Source organism: Cnephaeus nilssonii (assembly GCF_951640355.1).
Source record: "Cnephaeus nilssonii genome assembly, chromosome: 5".
NCBI lineage: Eukaryota > Metazoa > Chordata > Mammalia > Chiroptera > Vespertilionidae > Cnephaeus > Cnephaeus nilssonii.
The window spans coordinates 56,982,390-57,002,287 of NC_137076.1; the positions used below are offsets into that span (position 1 = coordinate 56,982,390).

At 49.3% G+C, this 19,898-nt stretch overlaps 1 protein-coding gene across 8 annotated transcripts in view; it reads left to right on the forward strand.

Annotated features, from left to right (window-relative positions):
- ZNF827 (zinc finger protein 827) overlaps nt 1-19,898 on the forward strand; it is a 169,061-nt gene that overhangs the window by 144,449 nt on the left and 4,714 nt on the right. Inside the window, exons 9-14 of one of the 8 annotated variants that reach the window (XM_079772250.1) lie at nt 4,938-5,075; nt 8,213-8,384; nt 11,230-11,396; nt 16,307-16,498; nt 16,820-16,997; nt 18,631-18,697. In XM_079772250.1, coding sequence (XP_079628376.1) covers nt 4,938-5,075; nt 8,213-8,384; nt 11,230-11,396; nt 16,307-16,498; nt 16,820-16,997; nt 18,631-18,655 — 872 coding nt within the window. In that variant the 3' untranslated portion in view covers nt 18,656-18,697. Of the gene's footprint in view, nt 1-4,937; nt 5,076-8,212; nt 8,385-11,229; nt 11,397-16,306; nt 16,499-16,819; nt 17,011-18,630; nt 18,698-18,987; nt 19,021-19,898 lie in introns of those variants that run through there. The other 7 variants (XM_079772251.1, XM_079772252.1, XM_079772253.1 and 4 more) reach the window with 7 other exon arrangements.

A 19,898-nucleotide genomic window follows, 5' to 3' on the forward strand; every position in this document is an offset into this window, starting at 1 on the left:
GGGCTTCTGGAATGGAGGGAGGCTGGGAGCAGAGAAGCTGTTTGGGAGGATTTTGCAAATGTCCTGGTGAGAGATGATGACTCAATGAAGGCACTAGGGCTCTGTTTTTATTTTATTTTTTCCTGGTTTCCAAAATTTATTCAAAATCAAAGAATAGAAAAACTTTACATAAAAATATGTCAATTTTAGCTTCCACATTGCTGTCCACACACACACACACACAATTGAGGGATGATATCTTTTTGTTAAACCTGCAGCACGTGACCCCAGTGACCCCAGGGGTAGCCAGGCTGGTTTATCCAGTGCACTGTGATGGGGGTGGAGCATGGTGTCTGTGAGCTTTAAAGTGTGCAACCAGCCAGGCTGGTGTGACTCTGTGGTTGAGTGTTGGCCCATGGACCAGGAGGTTGCGGTTTGACTCCCCCATCAGGGCACATGCCTAGGTTGTGCTCAATGATTCTTTTTCATCATGGATGTTTCTCTCTCTCTCTCTCTCTCTCTCTCTCTCTCTCTCTCTCTCTTCCTCTTTCTGCAATCAATAAAAACGTATCTTTTTTGAAAAAATGTGCAGCCACAGGACACTCGCCACTGTCCCACAGTGCTCTCTTTACTGTAGGGTTACCATCAATATTGCTCATGCACAGAGATTAGAACAGGCCTGAATATCAGCTTTTATAAATATGTCTTCATCAATAGGTTCTAGTTTAAATATTTGAAAATAGTTTTGATAACTTTTGATCATCAAGACCTGGGGACAAAACATGCCCCTCTTTTCTGGAATGCCTCCTCCATGCGAGAGCAGCCAGCCGGAGGACCCGCGGTTACAGCTGGCTGCTCTCGGTGACAATGGGGCCAGTCCTGTTTCAAAAAGGCAGACCATGGACGTTCAGAAGCTTGACCTTGCGGCGTGCACATCACAGGTCTCACCCTAGAAAGAGACAGACAGCTTGGGTGGCTGGTTGGACGTATTGAAAGACAGAGAGGAAGGAATCAAAAAAAGATTCTGAGGTAAGATCGACAGCCTCTGGTGAATGATTGGATGGGTTAAAAGACTGAGCGGGAGGAATCAAAAAAGTGACTGAAGTTTCTCATGTGGCATTTGGGTGGTGCCATTCACAGGAAATGTGGGAGAAGGCGGCATCTGCTGAGCTGCATTCCTGCTCCGGGAAAAGAGGAATGGGCCTTTTACTTCAGTACTTGTTTTGTCTCCGTAATACTCTTCCCACAGCTTCATCCAGCTGTGATTTCAAATTCATGTTCTGGGATAAGGATCCCAATGGCTGTGGTTGCCTTGTGCCTGTGAAGTGAAAACAGGTGTCTGTAGTGAATGCAGACAGCAAGCGGGGAGAGAGCTGTTCCTTGGACCAGGCTTGGGGTCCAGGCACAGGGAGGTGGCCGATCGGCCACGGATGCCCTCGTGGTGGCTCTGGCCTGCTCACCACTGCTGCAGGCTGTTCTTTCTGCTTCGCTGAAGCACAGCCTTCATAGTTTTAATAGTTTTTTCTAAGGACAGTGGAAGGGATTGGACTTTTCATGATGCTTCAGCTTCTCAAGTGCATGACTAAATACTTGAAAGAATTAAGAGACTTCTTTATTTTGAATTACATCTACTTGTTTGGTATGAGGCTCAATTAATTCATTCTTGTTGTGAATGTATTGGAAGACCCTGTACCCTCTTGACCTCTCCTTGTAATTAAGACTATCATCCTGCTTTGAAGCACTGTTTTGATTACACACTTTAAAGGAACTTCTAAAACACCCTCTCATCACTATGTGGCTGAAATGCCCACCGCTTGGACTCCAGGACAGTCATCTCAGAGTGGTTCTTGTCCCCAGCAGGTCAACGGCCCCTCTTTTCACCTTCCTTCTCCCCCTCCCCCGCAATCCTGCCCCTTCCCCTTTAGAAGTTTTCATTCACATATTCCTACTTTAATAAGACTAGCTCTTGTTTCTGAGTTCCAAAGAGCAGTGTTTTAACAAACACAGCTCAGTCAATCAATGGACCTTATCGTCGTTGGCCTTGCTGGCAAGTGCCTCACAGCAAACATTATTGCAACCTCACTGTCATTCCATCACTCCCCCCACCCCTCCCTTTCCAAACACACACTGGATTTGTTTCTCCTTTCCTTAGATTATACTATCTGGCAAGTCTGCATTCAAATAAAAACTGATCCAGTCACAGTTTTAACTAAATTGCATGAAATGAAGTTCTTTGTTCCGAACTTGTCTCTGACTGGTGGCCTGAGAATTTCATCTGCTTGGATCTTATGAAAAGTCTTTCCACTGTGTAATTATCACCACGTGGTGCCCGGCTTTATAAAGCAGCACTGTGCTTTAAGAAGATTCACAGTAATTTACTGAGGTAAAGGGCAAGATAATAACCCAGTAAATTATTTGTCTTCTTCAAAGTAAGGCCTAAAGGCCTTTTAGTGAGCAGGCAGCTGTCCTCATGGGAGCGTCCTCTTCCGTCTTTTTGGTACTTTCTCTGTCACCTGTCTTCTTATCTATATACAGTAGGTCCTCGGGTTACGTTGGAGATCCGTTCCTATGGCACAACGTAACGCGATTTTCGCCGTAAGTCGGAACCCACCTACATAAGCACCTACATCACTCACTAGGAGCACATACACAGCAGTAATGAAGTGAAACAGTAAACAAAAATTAAAGAAAGATAACAATTCCTGACCTTTACTTGTGGTAAATAAATAATAAAAAACATAAAGCATATATGTACATACGTCGAAATGATAGAACTTTTTTTTTTTATAAATAAATTTGAGATGGTGATGTAACCACAAAACGACGTACATCGAGCCTGACGTAACCTGAGGACTGCCTGTATATAAAAGCCTAAGTGACCATTTGACCGCTCAACCACTCTACCGGTAGCTATAATGCGCACTGACCACCAGGGGGCAGACACTCAACGCAGGAGCCGCCCCCTGGTGGTCAGTGCGCTCCCACAATGGGAGCGCCACTCAGCTGACCAATGGGCGCCAGATGCCGGGCTCATGGCTGGTGAGCACAGCTGGGGTGGTAGCACAAGTCTCTCCCACAGACACTCCCCCTGCACGCCCCTCCCCCATCCAGACCGGGACCAGGATCGGGACCGGCAGCGGGACTGACTGGGCACAAGCCCACTGCCGCTTCTTGGTCATGGGTGCGCCGGTATTGTCCTGGGACAGGCGCACGGAGACTGCCGCGGGGCAGCAGTGAGCCTACTGAGCAGTGCCGGTGACAGGCGCAGGAGCGGCATGGCGCTTGCCCAGGCTCAGGCTCTTCCCTAGCCGCCTGCCTCTTCATGCACTACTACAACCCTCAGGGGACATAGGACTGCTGGTTTCAGCTGATCCCCACAGGCCAGGCTGAGGGACCCCACTGGTGCACGAATCCGTGCACCAGGCCTCTAGCATTATTATAAAAGGACTAGAGGCCCGATGCATGAGATTCATGTACTCGGGGGCAGGAGAGGGGGAGCCTCCCTCAGCCCAGCTTGCGCCCTCTCGCAGTTCAAAAGCCCTTGGGGGATGTCCGACTGACGACTTAGGCCATCCTTAGTGCTGCTGTGGAGGCAGGAGAGGCTCCTGCCACTGCAGCTGCACTTGCCAGCTGTGAGCCCAGCTTCTGACTGAGCGGCACTCCCCCTGTGGAACTGCACTGACCATTAGGGGGCAGCTCCTGTGTTGAGTGTCTGCCCCCTGGTGGACAGTGCACATCATAGCAACCAGTCATTCCGCCATTTGGTTGATTTGCATATTAGCCTTTTATCATATAGGATAATCTGTTGGAGTTCAGTGAGAAGAAATAAGTTTGAGAAAATTCAAGGTAATGCTATGGATGATGATGAGAAAATAATTTTTTTAGTTGATAGAGAACATGTTAACATCCACTTATTTCATTTATGGCTGTGAATTATGTACAGATAACTTGTGGTGCTCACCGTTTTCCAAACGTAATGAAACCTTGGGATAAATTCAGGTTGTGCAATCTTGCATTAGGGAGTTTTTTGTGGAAGAGTGTTTTAGTGTGTTCATGCTGCTATAACAAAATACCACTGACTGGGCGGCTTATAAACAACCTAGATGTATTTCTCACAGCTCTGGAGGCTGGACGCCTAAGGTCAGGGTGCCAGTGTGGGCATGTGACCTCTTCTGGATCGCAGATATTTTTACTGTGCCCTCATAGGGTGGGAAGAGTGAGGGAACTCTGGGGCTTCTTTCATAAGAGCACTAATCCACCCTCATGACCTAAGCACCTCCCGGAAGCCCACCTCCGGATACCATCACTTTAAGGATTAGGATTTCAATATATGAATGTGGGGGAGGGGCACAAACATTCAGACCACAGCAAGCAGCTTGCAGTTGTCGTCACTGATTCTCTGTAGCATAAGTTCCTCATTAAAGACTTTGTGTAACCCTTCTGAACATAGGACAAAACTTTTCCCCATAAAGGGCAGTGAAAGTGTATTTCCTTTCAAGGGATCGGACCATTTGTTTTCGCATCAGAATCTGAGATTCAGCATTCTTGATTTACTTACTACCTTGTAGCAAAAGTCGACATTTCTGGAATTTTAAGGTGCAACTCAACCATTGACTCGTTCCATAGTTTGTTTGTTTTTTATTGAGTACTGACTGTACGGTGGACACAGTGCTAAACCATGCTACCCACCTACTAGAAGGTTGGGTCGGCTGGCCTTTAGTGATGAGAGCGAGAAAATACCGGAGACTTGACTAAAATTGGGATTCATTTGCCACCACAACGTTCAAGAATAGCCTTCTCAGAGACAGCAAATGAGCATGAAGACCAGAGGTTACTGGGACTTCTTTGTAGTTACCAGCCGCATTCGTCGAAGGAAGCCTCTGCTTAACTCCTGAATGTTGACTAAACTGAAATTCGTTCATGTTGCCCTGTTTATTCCTCATGTTCTTTTGGTGCAGAGACAGAAAAGCTCGTGCTAGAGGCAGGCAATGGATTGCCATCCTGGAAATTTAATGACCAGCTTTTCCCCTGCGATGTGTGTGGGAAAGTCTTTGGCCGGCAGCAGACATTGTCCCGACACCTCTCGCTGCACACAGGTGAGTCGGCCTCACTGCTGTGCCTTCCCAGGTCTGGATCACCAGCGCCTCCATTACCAAGAAGCTGAGTTGCTCTAAGAGAATTATTACAGGAAGTGATGGGAGTGTTTTATCATGGCCTCCTCAGGCCATTTAACCGGGCGTGTTCAAATAAGGCCCTGGATAGAGTTTCTTATTTGTATTGAAAGGACTCATAGAGTTCAAGTAGGATTGATGAGAAAAGATGCACATTTAAGCATAGTTGGGTAAAATTTCTCAACTCCACAGAATTTATTGATCTTGTTGGCACAGGGGATGGAGCTGTATCCCATCTGATTGGGCTCATCTTATTGTAGGTGGCAACAATAGGGACACCTTGGTGGAGGAACAGGTACTGTCCTTGTTTATATATAATAGTAAAGAAATACGGTTGATTCTGTATGCTGGGAAAGGGAAAGCAACCAAGTTCAGGAGGAAAGGAGGAATACATATTAACTTAATGCAGCAAAAATAAGGGAAGACAAAAAGAAATACAGTAGAATCGATTGTAAACATAAAGCAAGATAGAAATAATAAAATGAAGTTTTCCATATTTACACCCAAGGTCAGACTTTCTAAAAGTTCAGATGTATCTTATTTATAGGAAATGACAAAGAAAATAAGTAGAGATTTCCCATATCACATGAAATCATAAAGAAGGCAGGGCAGGCAGTATTAATATGACAAGATTACTTTTCATATGTATAAAATCACTAGACAAAATTTAGTCATATACTTAACCCCAAAGAAAACTTTAATATGTTCAGAAAAGTGGCGTTTTATAGGTCACATGCTCTGCTCATACTCAGATGAAATTTAAAATAACCAAAGGCCAATAAAATGCCCTAGCTAACCAGCTCAAAGAAAAGGAAGAAAATAAAAACTCAAATTATAGACATCTAGAAGAAATGAAAAGGGGAACACTTCATTCCTAGGCCTGGAACAAAAACAGCTTCAGCCCTGGTCAGAGGACAATTCATAGGCTTAAATGTTTTAATTAGAAGAGAAGAAACACAGAAAGGAACTTAGCACGCATCTTAAAGAACTAGTAAAGAGCCCTAGCCAGTTTGGCTCAGTGGATAGAGCATCGGCCTTCGGACTGAAGGGTCCCAGGTTCGATTCCGGTCAAGGGCACATACCTTGGTTGCAGGCTCCTACCTGGCCCAGGCCCTGGTCAGGATGTGTGCAAGAACCAACCAATCAATATTTCTCTCCGTCTTTCCCTCTCTCTTCCACTCTCTCTAAAAATCAATGGAAAAATATCCTCGGATGGGGATTAAAAAAAAAAAAAAAAAAGAACTGGTAAAAGAAAAACAAAATCTAGGAAGAAAAAGACCACAAAAAAGATTAATTTCTTTAATCCTGATTAAGAAAGGAAAAGGAAGCAAAACTATTTAAAATTAGGAATGGAAAAGGAAGCCTAATCATTAATGTTTTTGGAGAATAAGGGCAACTCTATGACAAAAAGAAAAGAACTGCTAAAAACGTAGATGACATAGCTAATTTAAGCAACATTTCCAAAATTGACCCCAGGGGAGGAAAAAAAACTTAAGTAAATCAGTTACCAAAGGGAAATTTGGAAAGACGATGAAGGAGATAATATTATTGATAAAGGTATCAGGTCCAGATGGGTTCTTTGTAACCTTTTAAGAGTAGGACAGTCCAGTATTATAAACCTTTCCAAATGATAGAAAAAGAAAGTTCAGCAATTCACGTTAATACCAAAATTAACAACCTTGCTTATTAATACAAATGCAAAAATTCCAGAGAGGACTCTCTCTTATCTGCACCTCAGGGCCCCTTTCCCTAGCCCCGCTGAGCCCAGGCCAGCAGCCCCTCAGATGTTGGGGGCCACCTGTAATTATAGCCATGCCTTACATGTTGTTGTGGAAAAACTTGTCTGTGTCCTTCCCCGTGAAGCAGACAAGACAGGTATTTTTCTTTTCGAAGGCCAGCTCGGTCTGCAGAGGAACAGCAGTAAGGACAGAAAATGAAGTAGCTCTTGTCTTCCGCTGCCCTCCGCGGCCTTGATCTGCACAGTGAAAGCAGGGGCTGCTCCTTTCACTTTAATTTGCTTGACTCACCAAATGTATTCCGACGGCCACTCTGAAAGTAGTCCTGAAACACTGTCAGTGCTAGGAGAGAGTGCCCATTAAGAAAGTAATTGAGAAATTTTATTTTATGTAAAATGTAAATTTCCAATTCAATTATTTCACATGAGTCATTTTTTATTCCTTTAATTTCATTAGTTTTTTATTTCTTGGCTGACCCAGGCCTGGAGCTCAGGGAACATGATGGAGCTTCTTTTACTCACCAGTCCTGCGAACAGTTTCACTCCTCCTTCCCTGGCTTAGCACCCACCCGCACCTGACACATGGGGAGGCGTGTGCTCACACACTTACACACATGCACACACGCACACTCACACACACACTCACAGCACACTCTCATGCACACTCACACACTCACAGCACACTCTCATGCACACTCACACACACTCACAGCACACTCTCATACACACTCACACACTCACAGCACACTTTCATACACACACTCACAGCACACGCTCATGCACACTCACACAGCACACTCATGCACACTCGCACACTCACACACACACTCACAGCACACTCTCATGCACACACACACACTCACAGCACACTCTCATGCACACTCACACACTCACAGCACACTCATGCACACTCACACACACACTCACAGCACACTCTCATGCACACACACACAGCACACTCTCATGCACACTCACACACACACACTCACAGCACACTCTCATCCACACACACGCGCGCATGCGCATGCATAAACACATGCACTAATATGCTTTTAGCTCGCCTTAGCCTGTGGGTGTCCAGGAAAAAGTAGATGATCCAATTGCCTGGGGACTTTCTTTTATCTTTGGAAATGTTAATACAGGAGTGACCTGCTGGGTAAAGACTTTTTAGAGACTTACAATTCCAAGGTGTTCCCTTTGTCCCCACTTGAAATGAGACTTGAATACCGCCCCCCACTCTTCCTTGATACCCTTAAGTGGTCTCTTGCAAGGTGTTGGGATTTCATTTCTCAGATCAGCTGGGGGTTTTCTGCTCTTTCTCCTCCAGAGGAAAGAAAATACAAATGCCACTTGTGCCCCTACGCTGCTAAGTGCCGCGCGAACCTGAACCAGCACCTGACCGTCCACTCGGTGAAGCTGGTGAGTACGGACACTGAGGACATTGTCAGCGCCGTCACCTCTGAAGGCAGTGACGGGAGGAAGCACCCTTATTATTACAGGTGAGCTGGGGCTGGAACCCTAGTCCAGCCTTCCCACCCTCCCTGCCGTCTGCAGGGCAGACCTGACAGACACCTCTGCTCAACAGATGCGCTGGCCTGCATTGTCATAGTTGCTTTGCTTAGATGAGACCCTACAGTTGCAATGACTCCCCCTGGCATGGTGCCCTGGTGGAATGAATTGAAAGGGAAACAGTCTGAGAGGTGGCTCTCACCCGGCTGGGCGGGGGGGGGGGGGGGGGGTGAGGGGGGAGCTCCAGAGAGCGGCAGGGCTCTGGGATTATTAGCTTCCAGGGCTAGGCAGCTGGCGAGCTCCTGCCCTAGTAACTGAGCCCTTTGCTGCTTCCTGAGAGTGTCCGCAGGAAAGCAGACTAGGGAACATAAACCCAAGAACCTGAGGAAGTAGCCGTGAAGGCATAGCTGCTTCTCCTCGAGTCGCGTTTTGCCCTTTAGTGGCTGGAATTTTATGTTTTTTTCCCATTCTGGCCATAAATCAGTATTTGGTTTGGGTGCCATAAAACCCCAAATCTTACCCACGAGAGAGGCTGTAGGGATTGGTAGAAACTTGCATTTGCATGAAATGTCTCCATGGATGGGTGGCTTCTATCGGGAATTGTCACAGGCAGGGGTGCCATCCGACGAGCTGTGTGCTCTCACTGCTACCCAGGAGGTTTCCAGAGGCAGGGGAGGCAGGGGGAGGCAGGGGAGGCAGTGGGAGGCAGGGGGAGGCAGGGGGAGGCAGGGGAGGCAGTGGGAGACAGGGGAGGCAGGGGGAGGCAGTGGGAGACAGGGGAGGCAGGGGGAGGCAGTGGGAGACAGGGGAGGCAGGGGAGGCAGGAGAGGCAGGGGGAGGCAGTGGGAGGCAGTGGGAGGCAGGGGAGGCAGTGGGAGGCAGGGGGAGGCAGGGGGAGGCAGGGGGAGGCAGGGGGACAGAGGGGGCAGGGGGAGGCAGGGGAGGCAAGGGGAGGCAGGGGGAGGCAGGGGAGGCAGTGGGAGGCAGGGGAGGCAGTGGGAGGCAGGGGAGGCAGGGGGAGGCAAGGGGAGGCAGGGGGAGGCAGGGGAGGCAGTGGGAGGCAGTGGGAGGTAGGGGAGGCAGGGGAGGCAGTGGGAGGCAGGGGAGGCAGGGGGAGGCAGTGGGAGGCAGGGGAGGCAGGGGAGGCAGTGGGAGGCTGGGAGGCAGTGGGAGGCTGGGAGGCAGTGGGAGGCAGGGGAGGCAGGGGAGGCAGTGGGAGGTTGGGAGGCAGTGGGAGGTAGGGGAGGCAGGGGAGGCAGGGGGAGGTAGGGGAGGCAGGGGAGGCAGTGGGAGGTAGGGGAGGCAGGGGAGGCAGTGGGAGGTTGGGAGGCAGGGGAGGCAGTGGGAGGCTGGGAGGCAGTGGGAGGTAGGGGAGGCAGTGGGAGGCTGGGAGGCAGTGGGAGGCAGGGGAGGCAGTGGGAGGCAGGGGAGGCAGTGGGAGGCAGTGGGAGGCAGTGGGAGGCAGGGGAGGCAGGGGAGGCAGTGGGAGGCAGGGGAGGCAGTGGGAGGCAGGGGAGGCAGTGGGAGGCTGGGAGGCAGTGGGAGGCAGGGGAGGCAGTGGGAGGCAGTGGGAGGCAGGGGAGGCAGTGGGAGGCAGGGGAGGCAGGGGAGGCAGTGGGAGGCAGGGGAGGCAGTGGGAGGCAGTGGGAGGCAGGGGAGGCAGTGGGAGGCAGTGGGAGGCAGGGGAGGCAGTGGGAGGCAGGGGAGGCAGTGGGAGGCAGTGGGAGGCAGGGGAGGCAGTGGGAGGCAGGGGAGGCAGTGGGAGGCAGGGGAGGCAGGGGAGGCAGTGGGAGGCTGGGAGGCAGTGGGAGGTAGGGGAGGCAGTGGGAGGTAGGGGAGGCAGTGGGAGGTAGGGGAGGCAGTGGGAGGCAGGGGAGGCAGTGGGAGGCAGTGGGAGGCAGGGGAGGCAGTGGGAGGCAGGGGAGGCAGGGGAGGCAGTGGGAGGTAGGGGAGGCAGTGGGAGGTAGGGGAGGCAGTGGGAGGCAGGGGAGGCAGTGGGAGGCAGTGGGAGGCAGGGGAGGCAGTGGGAGGCAGGGGAGGCAGGGGAGGCAGTGGGAGGCAGGGGAGGCAGTGGGAGGCAGTGGGAGGCAGTGGGAGGCAGGGGAGGCAGTGGGAGGCAGGGGAGGCAGGGGAGGCAGTGGGAGGCAGGGGAGGCAGGGGAGGCAGGGGAGGCAGGGGAGGCAGTGGGAGGCAGGGGAGGCAGTGGGAGGCAGTGGGAGGCAGGGGAGGCAGTGGGAGGCAGGGGAGGCAGGGGAGGCAGTGGGAGGCAGGGGAGGCAGGGGAGACAGTGGGAGGCTGGGAGGCAGTGGGAGGTAGGGGAGGCAGTGGGAGGCAGGGGAGGCAGTGGGAGGCAGTGGGAGGCAGTGGGAGGCAGGGGAGGCAGTGGGAGGCAGGGGAGGCAGTGGGAGGCAGTGGGAGGCAGTGGGAGGCAGGGGAGGCAGTGGGAGGCAGGGGAGGCAGTGGGAGGCTCGAGGGAGTGCAGGGCGCGCCACGCTGCTCCGTGTACAAGCCACACTCATGTCTTGGCAAGGCTGTGCTGCATCCCTTTGCCCCAAGGAAGCGTGAGAAGGCATGCAGCATCTGGAATCTGGAATCTTTAATTAACTCTCTGATTATTTAGCATCGTTATAGCGTGGATGGGATTGTTACATTATTCGGGCAATAAATCCATGTAGCCCAGCGACCACTTCAGAGGCATCTGAGAAAGCAGAAGAATTTCCTAATGGGGAGAGCAGTGTGTACAAGCCCGTTTTCTGAGTGTACTGGGCGTGAGTGGGTCGCCTGCATTTAGAATATCGCTTCTCTCCCCCTCTTTTCCTTCGTCCTCTCATGTAGCTGCCATGTGTGTGGATTTGAGACCGAGCTCAACGTCCAGTTTGTCAGCCACATGTCCCTGCACGTGGACAAGGAGCAGTGGATGTTCTCCATCTGCTGCACTGCCTGCGACTTCGTCACCATGGAGGAGGCAGAGATAAAGGCTCACATTGGCACCAAGCACACAGGTGACCATTCCCATCGGTCCTTCTCTCCTCCATTCCCTGCCACCCCAGACTGCCTGTCCACCTGGCAGAAGCAGCCTCATCGCCATGTGACACTGACATCTCCTTCCTCAGAAGGAAGAACGTCCCCGGGAGTAGCAGAGCCACACTTCCCTGTGGCCACAGCGCCATGGCCGGGCACGGCTTGTGCGCCGGCTGATCTGAAACACTCACAGGTTGGGACGGTTGAGAGGGGCTGAGCTGTCTGCTTGCCATCATCCTCTAGTAACAGCCATTGCTTTCCCGGCGCCCCAGGTTTGCACCTTTGCATGCTGGGTCCCATATAAGCCTCCTAACGACCCCTGAGGCCCATACTACTGTTATCGTACTACAGAGGCTGAGAGCTGAGGCTTCACAGAGGGGAGGTATTCTGTCCAAGGTCAACCTTAGGATATGACTCCAGAAACTCAGACCAGCACAGTCATCATTCTAGAACCTTCTTTCTGAGCCGCTGACATTCTGGCAGCCCCACCCAAACCTTGGCAAAGGCTGGACCTCTGTTTTGCTGGGCCAGGCACCACGCACCCACCGCTGCGGGCTCTGCTCCTTGCGTGACTCCGCAGCCCCGACACGCTCCGTGATGCTGCGTGGCCCGTCTGTTCAGGGGCAAGGAAGACCAGATGCTCCTGAATAGACCCGGTCTCTCCCCGGGCCGCAGCCACGCCTTTGCCAGGGCTCCCTTTCATTTCCGACTCTTGCCATTCCGGTTAATTTCTTCTATTTAATGAAGTTAACATTTTGACTTTGCCATGCAATTATCCTCTCGCAAGCGATGGTTACAAATGACACTGACGAGGAGTCCTTATGTGAGCATGAGGAAGAGCTCCCGGCCTTTGCTACAAATCACAAGCTGGGGTTGCTGGCTGCAGGCCTGGGTGCTGGAGCGGCCCCTCACATCACTGGCACTTGAAGGATTCAGGAAGGGAAATTTCCCTGACATTTGTGCTGACGATGTGCATGGTCAAGAAGGATCTCTCTGTGCTTTCCTGGCCGCTCTGGCTCCGTGGTGCCAACAGCAATAAAAGCTTGTTTTTGTCAGTAAGTTGAGCAGCTCTGACTTGGAGGTCTGCAGAGAGCTGTTCTGCTGAGTGAGAAGGTGCCATTTTTACAGTCGGTTGTCTGACCATAACCACATTAGCACCGCGGGCGGCAGGTGAGCTGGGAAACCCACGTCGAAGACAAATTAAATCCAGAATTTCTGGAGTGGCTGCTGGAGGGAACGCCAGCCTCTCTCCCGTTTCCACGGGCTCTTCAGATACTCTCTTTTCTGTTATTCTCCCATTCTTCTAGCCTTCTCCGCCCCAAAGTATGCCTAAACCCAGCCCAGAACCTCCCTCCACCGCCCCCCACCCCACCGCAAGAAGACCATAGAAACCACAAAGGCTGGAAGGGAGTTGGACTTCCAATCTCTAATTTTGCGAGTCCTGTTCTTTAATTGGATTTACCTGTCACAGGAACAGGCACCTTTTCTTCTAGTGCCCTAGGCCCTAGGGGATCTGCAATGCCATCTAGTTACCTAAATGAACTTGTGATGAGCTTTAATCAACACAAAATTTATAATTGGTCACCCACAGAACCCACGTGCTTTCTCACACTTCCTTACTGGCTGCTCTTAGCCAAGGTACGCTTGGGAATGGGGTGTTTCTGCAGTGACCCCTCCTTACTCCCTTTCTCCCTCTCCGGGCTCCTGTCCCTGCAGAGAACATCAGCAAGGGGAACATATTCCTTCTGGTGCTGGGACATCCTCAATGCAAGTTTTGCTGCAATTTTTAAAAGTTGTGATAACGGTGGTGAGGAATTTGAATAGCTGTTTGGAAAATACAGCCATCAATATTTACCTCACACTGACACCAAAATAACCTACACAATCCTTGTTTACTATCTGTCCTAGAAAGGCTTGAGGAAAATAGAATAGAATATTCATCAAACACAGCGAGGAAGATTTGTAAATGCTTAATGGATAACAAGAAATCACAAAGGAAAAGAATCAAGAGATTGGACACATAAAAACTTCTTTTTTTTTGCAAAAGAAAGAAAGAAGGGAAACCAAGTGAAACCCCACATTCTGAAAATGTGTTTGTAAAAACGACAAAAAGCTCATGTATTTATATAGAAAGTGCATATAAATGGGTAAGAAACACTTTGGGTCTCTAAGAATTTGGAAAGAATATGAACAGTCAATTCACGGTAAAAAAAAAAAAGTAAAAGCTAATTGCTTAACCTAAGAAAAAATGCTCAACCTCACTGAGCAGTCAAGGTAAAGCTCAAGGGTGGCTTATCTTGCCCTGCTACGTTAGGAGCACATGTTATAGTGTCACCCACTGTCGCTGGGCGCTGCTGGTACTCTTGTGTCTATGGCCTGCAGAGGAGCAGAACTTAGGGAAACTATTTAGGTAATATATACTAAGAAACTTGAAAATGTCATGCTCTGTGACCCAGTAATCCCACTTCTGGGAATTTATCTGTAGGGGGGAAAAATCAACCAGCAAAATATTAATTTTTAACTTAAAATTTAATTTTAAGGAAATATGTAAGTAGAGTAGGATAAGTCCCCTCCTTGGATCTGCAGTATAGTTTCCCTATATTTTTTCACCTTAATGTAAAACTATGGGGTTGCACTGAATTAGTTTGGGGAGAGCTGACATCTTAATATTGAGTCTCCTGAACCATGAATAGTATATGCTTCCAGTTATTTGGATTTGAAAGTACATCTTTAATTTATCGCAGGGTACCGTACCATACCACTTCACATGTAGTATAAGACCTCACAATAGCATACTTCCATTTCTTCCCCACCAGCTGTTATGTTATTGTTCTCATATATGTATGTGCTATAAATATTACATTATTAATGTTTTTTAAACAAAATTAGTTTTATTACTTTTTAAAGAGATTTAAATAAGAAAAACTCACATATTTACCCATATAGTTGTCATTTCTTGGTGCTCTCCATTCTTTTATGTAGATCCATTTTTACATTAGTATAATTTCCCTTCTGCCTAAAGAATTTGTTTTAACATTTCTTTGTAATTCAGGTCTACAGGTAATTAATTCTTTCAGCTTTTATATATCCTTTTTCTTTTGCCTTTGCTTGTGAAATATGTTTTCATACTTTAAAGATGTTGTTCCACTCCTTCACACTTGCATTGTGTACAGTGAAAAATCTGCTGTCATCCTTTTTTTGTTCCTCTGCACATAATGTGTCCTTTTTCGTCTGGCTGCTTTTAGGACTTTTTTATTTATCACTGGTTTTGAGCAATTTGATTATAATGTCCCTTGTAGAGATTTCATCATCTTTCTTATGCTTGGGACTCATTGCACTGCTTGGATCAATGGTTGTATGGTGTTCCTCAAATTTGGAAAGTTTTTGACTATTTCAAGTATATTTTCCTGCCCTCCCTGCCCAATCAGGGACTCCAATTAAGCTTATACTAAGCTGCCTGAAGGCATCCCACAGTTCACTGGGTGCTCTTTTTATTTTTGTGATTCTTTTCTCTTTCTGTTTCAGATAATTTCTATTGCTATTATCTTCAGGTTCACGAAGATATTTTTTTTGTATCTTCCATCTCTCTACTTAACTTTTTTAACATATGGAATACAATTATATTACTGTTCTCATGTCCTTGTCTGCAAATTCCAACAACTGGGTCAGTTTTCATTGGTTGATATTCTCCCCTTTGGGTTGTGTTTTGTTTCTCTGCATGCCTGAGAATCTTTGAGTGTCAGACATTGTGGTTTTTACCTTATTAGGTGCCAGATACTTTATATTCCTATAAATATTCTTGAAATTTTGATCCTCTTGGGTCTTGCTTTTATGACTTGTCAGATGGGTCTGGAGCAGTGCCCCATCTAGGGCTAATTATCACCCACTACTAAAAGAACTTCCTGTTTTCTACCCACTGCCTTAGGAATTACAAGTTTTTTCCAATCTGGCTGGTGGAAACAGGCCCTGTTCTCTAAGCCTTTCAGATGGCTTATTTTCCCTCCAACACGTGCTCCGATCCATACTCTGCTGAATACTCCGGGAGATCCTCTGCAGGTCTCTGAGTTCTTCCCCTCTGGTACTCTGTCCTTCAAGGTCCCGCCATGTTGATCTCCCAGACCGCCAGTCTTGTCTCCTCAAATCAGCAGGTCAACTGGGTTCCACCTCCATACCCCTCCCTACACTGCAGTCTGGAAGGTCTTTCCTGCCTCTCAGGGGTCATTCTTCTTCATTGCCTGGTGTCCAGTATTGTGAAAACTATTGTTTGATATGTTTTGACTGTCTTTTTGTTAGTTGTTTCAGTAGCGATGATAAATTCCGTCTCTTGAATGGAAGCAGAAGTCTACTGACACTAGGTTTTAATGGTCTATTGACTGTTTACTGCTGGCTTTCAGGGAGAATTCAGAGCACTGATGAAGAACATGGATGCTAGAGTCAGACCAACTGACTCACCTCATTGTGCCTCCCCATCCTCATCTGTAAAATGGGGGTGATAATAGTTGTGCCTTAGCAGTTTTTTTTTGTTTTTTGTTTTTTTTTTAGAATAAAATGAGACAAGGCATTTAAAGCATGACCGAGATTCTGGAACTTGGCAACACTTTCAGTACATCTTAGCTACTATTGTCATTTATTTTAATTATAGTAAGATATCCATAAACCCTCATCAAATGAATGAGGGCCTGCTCTTGGTCCCAAGTACCGTGAGTGTCATCACCAGAGGTGACTGCGACCTGGGACCCGAGCAGGTGCACTAGAGGAGCTGGAGACCGCAGCTTATGCCCCCTGAATGATGGTGTAGCCATGAGACACAGCCCCACACCCCCCGACTTCTGTTTATCCCAGGGTTTCCATCTCCTAAATAACAGACTTGGGGTTTTTTTTTCTTTTTTAGTGGAAGACAGGAAGACCCCAAGTGAATCAAACAGCCCCTCATCATCCTCCCTCTCAGCTCTGAGTGATTCAGCTAACAGCAAAGATGACTCAGACAGCTCCCAGAAAAACAAGAGCGGGAACAACCTGCTGGTCATCTCTGTTGTGCCCGGGAGCCAGCCCTCACTGAATAGTGAGGAAAAGCCCGAGAAAGGTAAGGGAGGAGGTGGCTTGGCCTGCTTAGCCCTCCCCACTCTAGAGGCATGACCCCTTGTCAGGAGTGGTGTTGGACGCAGATATTGGGTCCCAGAACATTCCTTTTGGCTTGATTTGCACCCAATATGGGGTGGAAGGATGGCGAGTGTGACATTGACCCCAAAGCTGTTAACTTCTTTTAGCACAGAGATGCAGGGAACGGCGTCTGGAAGGGTATAAAACACTGGGGGGAGGGGTGAAGAAAGGGGATCTCGGCCCTGCTCCTGCCCTCCTGTCCCTCTACCCCACGCACCTGTACACCCAGCTTCGGTCCTTCCAGGGTTCGAATGCGTTTTTTGCAACTTTGTCTGCAAGACGAAGAACATGTTTGAGCGCCACCTGCAGATACACCTCATCACCCGGATGTTTGAGTGTGACGTGTGCCACAAGTTCATGAAGACCCCCGAACAGCTGCTGGAGCATAAGAAATGCCACACTGTCCCCACCGGTGGGCTCAAGTAAGGAAAGCAAGTACAGAACCTTTTACTGTGTTGTTATTAAACACCCTTCCCCCACCCTCACCCCGGCCCCTCCCCTGAAGATTTTGGGGTCATGGAGAGGGAGAGCTTGGCATGAGGGGAGTTAGGCAGGCACCTCTGCTGCCTTTAGCTGGGTGTGAATCAGACCTGTCCCCAAGGGGGTCAGCAGACATCAGCAGGAGAATCCATTGTACAAATAGCCCGGGATTCGGAGCAAGCAGGAAGGCATGTTGGAGCATCTGAGCACGCAGGGGTAGACTCATCCCACACTGCCTGGGTTTTGTTCAGACTTGATGGTAATGGACTTGGGTTAGTGTCCCCAAGTGTAAATCATTACACTGTCACTGCACTTCACCATCTCTGGTTTTTTTTAGGCGACTTGCCATGTATCTTTTAAATAAGTACCGCAACCACTTCATCCACACCCCACCCCAAGTAATGGAACCTTGCCGGTTTGAACAGGCAGGAGGCAGCGTTTTCCACACAAGGCCCATGTGCCTCTCAGGTCCCTGCAGACGTGCCTTATGCCTTCCCGGGACCTGGAATTGGGATTCCCTGCCTGAGAGCTGATGTTTTCTGTCATGTATTCACAGATTCCTCTCCCCAGAGACCTAGGCAGTTAGCATCATCATCAGCCAATATTTGCAGGAAGCCCTCGGTCTGAAGCGAGACTGATCAGTCATTATCCAGTGTACGGTGCGTCTGGCTTGATTAGGTGCTAGAGGGCAAATAAGGAATAAAACCTAATTTCCACCCTCAGGAAGTGTATGTCCTACCATGACCAGAATTTAATCTTCCCGAGAGTCGGTAATCAGGGTCCCTGTTCACGAGGCACTTACGGTCTAGGAAAGAGAAAGAAGCTTATGCCATTGGGCACAGAAAGACACACAGCTTTCGAGGCAGGAATTGTTCATGTTTAGCTGAAATGATCGTGTAATTTCAATGAATGAAAAATTACATTTTACTTCATACAAGGGGGAAAAACCTTGTCTTAAAACATTTTGGCCTTTGAAACTCACAACTTGCCGGGGGGGCGGGGGGGCGGGGTGGCATGACTCTCCCGATTGGGCGTGGGATGGAGAGACCCAGGACCCTGGGAGTCGAGTGTTGGGGGGGCAGCACCGGCCTGTCTTCCCCCCACCCCACACCTACCTGGTCAGCGGGACACTCCTCAAAACCCTGCCCGAACAGCAGAGTCAGGGAGCAACTCCTACTGTGGATTTCCATTTTGTTTCAGTCTTGGGGGGTGCTTAGGGGGGAGGGGGGAGGGGAGGTCTTGAGGGATGGGGGAGGGGCAGTTATAACTCAAGACAACCAGTAAATGGGAATTTGATTTGGTTTGTTCCCACTGTCCCTTTCTAAACATTTGTGCACTCCTATTGATAAAGAAAAGCCATATACTTCTGTGGTTGGACTGTGCTCACTGCCCTCCCCGATTGCCCAGTCACAGCCATGCACTGCGGCCTGGCCAGTCGTGGCCCTGCCCGTCAGCCTTTGCTCGGGGACCCGAGGGGTCCCAGGCTCTGAGCCACTGGGGAGAATGCACAGTGACCCTGAAGCTTTTGCGGTACAGACACTTCCCGTGCGGTGCTAACGGTCCCCTGTGTGATAGTTTATGTTCTAGGATGACCAAGTAGAAGAATACTTTGAAAAAATTGATAAAGCCTTCTGGCTATACAGTGAGTCTTTGTTTTTGTTTTTGTTTTGTTTTGTTTTCCCTTTGCCATATCGGAGCATTAATTTGCCTGAGAGAGTGCCGTGACGATAAATAACGGGCCCCTGCTTACACCCTTAGCACGTCCCCTGAGCAGCGCAAGGAAGATTGAGCTGTGGGTCACAGAAATGTCCTTAAAGTGAAACAGACTGCCGATGTCTAAATTGCTTTTCTGTGATGGAACTGCTTGTACTCTATATCCTGTTCATAATGCAGATCGAATAAGATTATACTATTATTTTTCTTTTGCCGTAGCTCAGGACAGTGGTGAGTTTCAGACTCCTCTAGGTAAGGCCCAGCTTGGCGTAGGGGTTGTGTGTGCACCTGACCTGGGAATGGGCTTTTATTTCTCTCGTGTGCACTCTTCTGTGAGCTGAGGGTCCAAGGCTAACGGCGAGCTTGGCGCTGAGGAGCAGTGCACGGTGCACCTGGTTGTGTTGGGCTCTGCTGAACACTTCTCCAACCCTCAGAGCACACCTCGCTCCTGGGCCTGCCCTGCGGGGGCCCAGCCAGAGCTCCGGCAGCCACTTTTGCATTTGCATTCTGTTTGTAAAGAGAGCAAACACGCTACCGCTATCATATCAGCCACTGACTCGAGCCCGGCAGCTTCTCCAAGAGCAGAATTTGTAAACATGCCTTCACGGCCCCTCCTGGCCCCTCTGGACAGCCAGGCGGCTGGCGGGGAGCGTAGCCTCATTGCGGAGGGTGGAGAAACCGAGCCACGGAGAGGCCCAGGCTTTGGCCCAGGGCGGATCCAGCTCGAGCCCAGTTAGGTGGCAGAGCTGGGGCCAGAATCTGCCTAAATTCTGTGTAGAGACCAGTCCAATAATAACGCAGTGCCTATCCTGTGCTGAGCACTTAACCAAGCCCTGGGCAGAATGCAGAGGAAATGTTAGCTGAGGTCCCGCCCCCTGAGCATGATGATGTCATAATGTATGAATACTGTCTTCAAGCTCCAGAGAGCAGGCATCACTCTCCCTCCTTATCCCGCCCTAGTCGACAGCTGGGGGGTGGGCATCCTTCTCCCATGCCCCTGTCCTGGTCCTCACCTTCCTTCCCTGGTGGGGAAACAGCTGCAGGAGACAGGTCCTAGAGTACAGGCCTATGTACACACACACACACACACACACACACACACACACGCACACACACACAGGCCTTCTCGT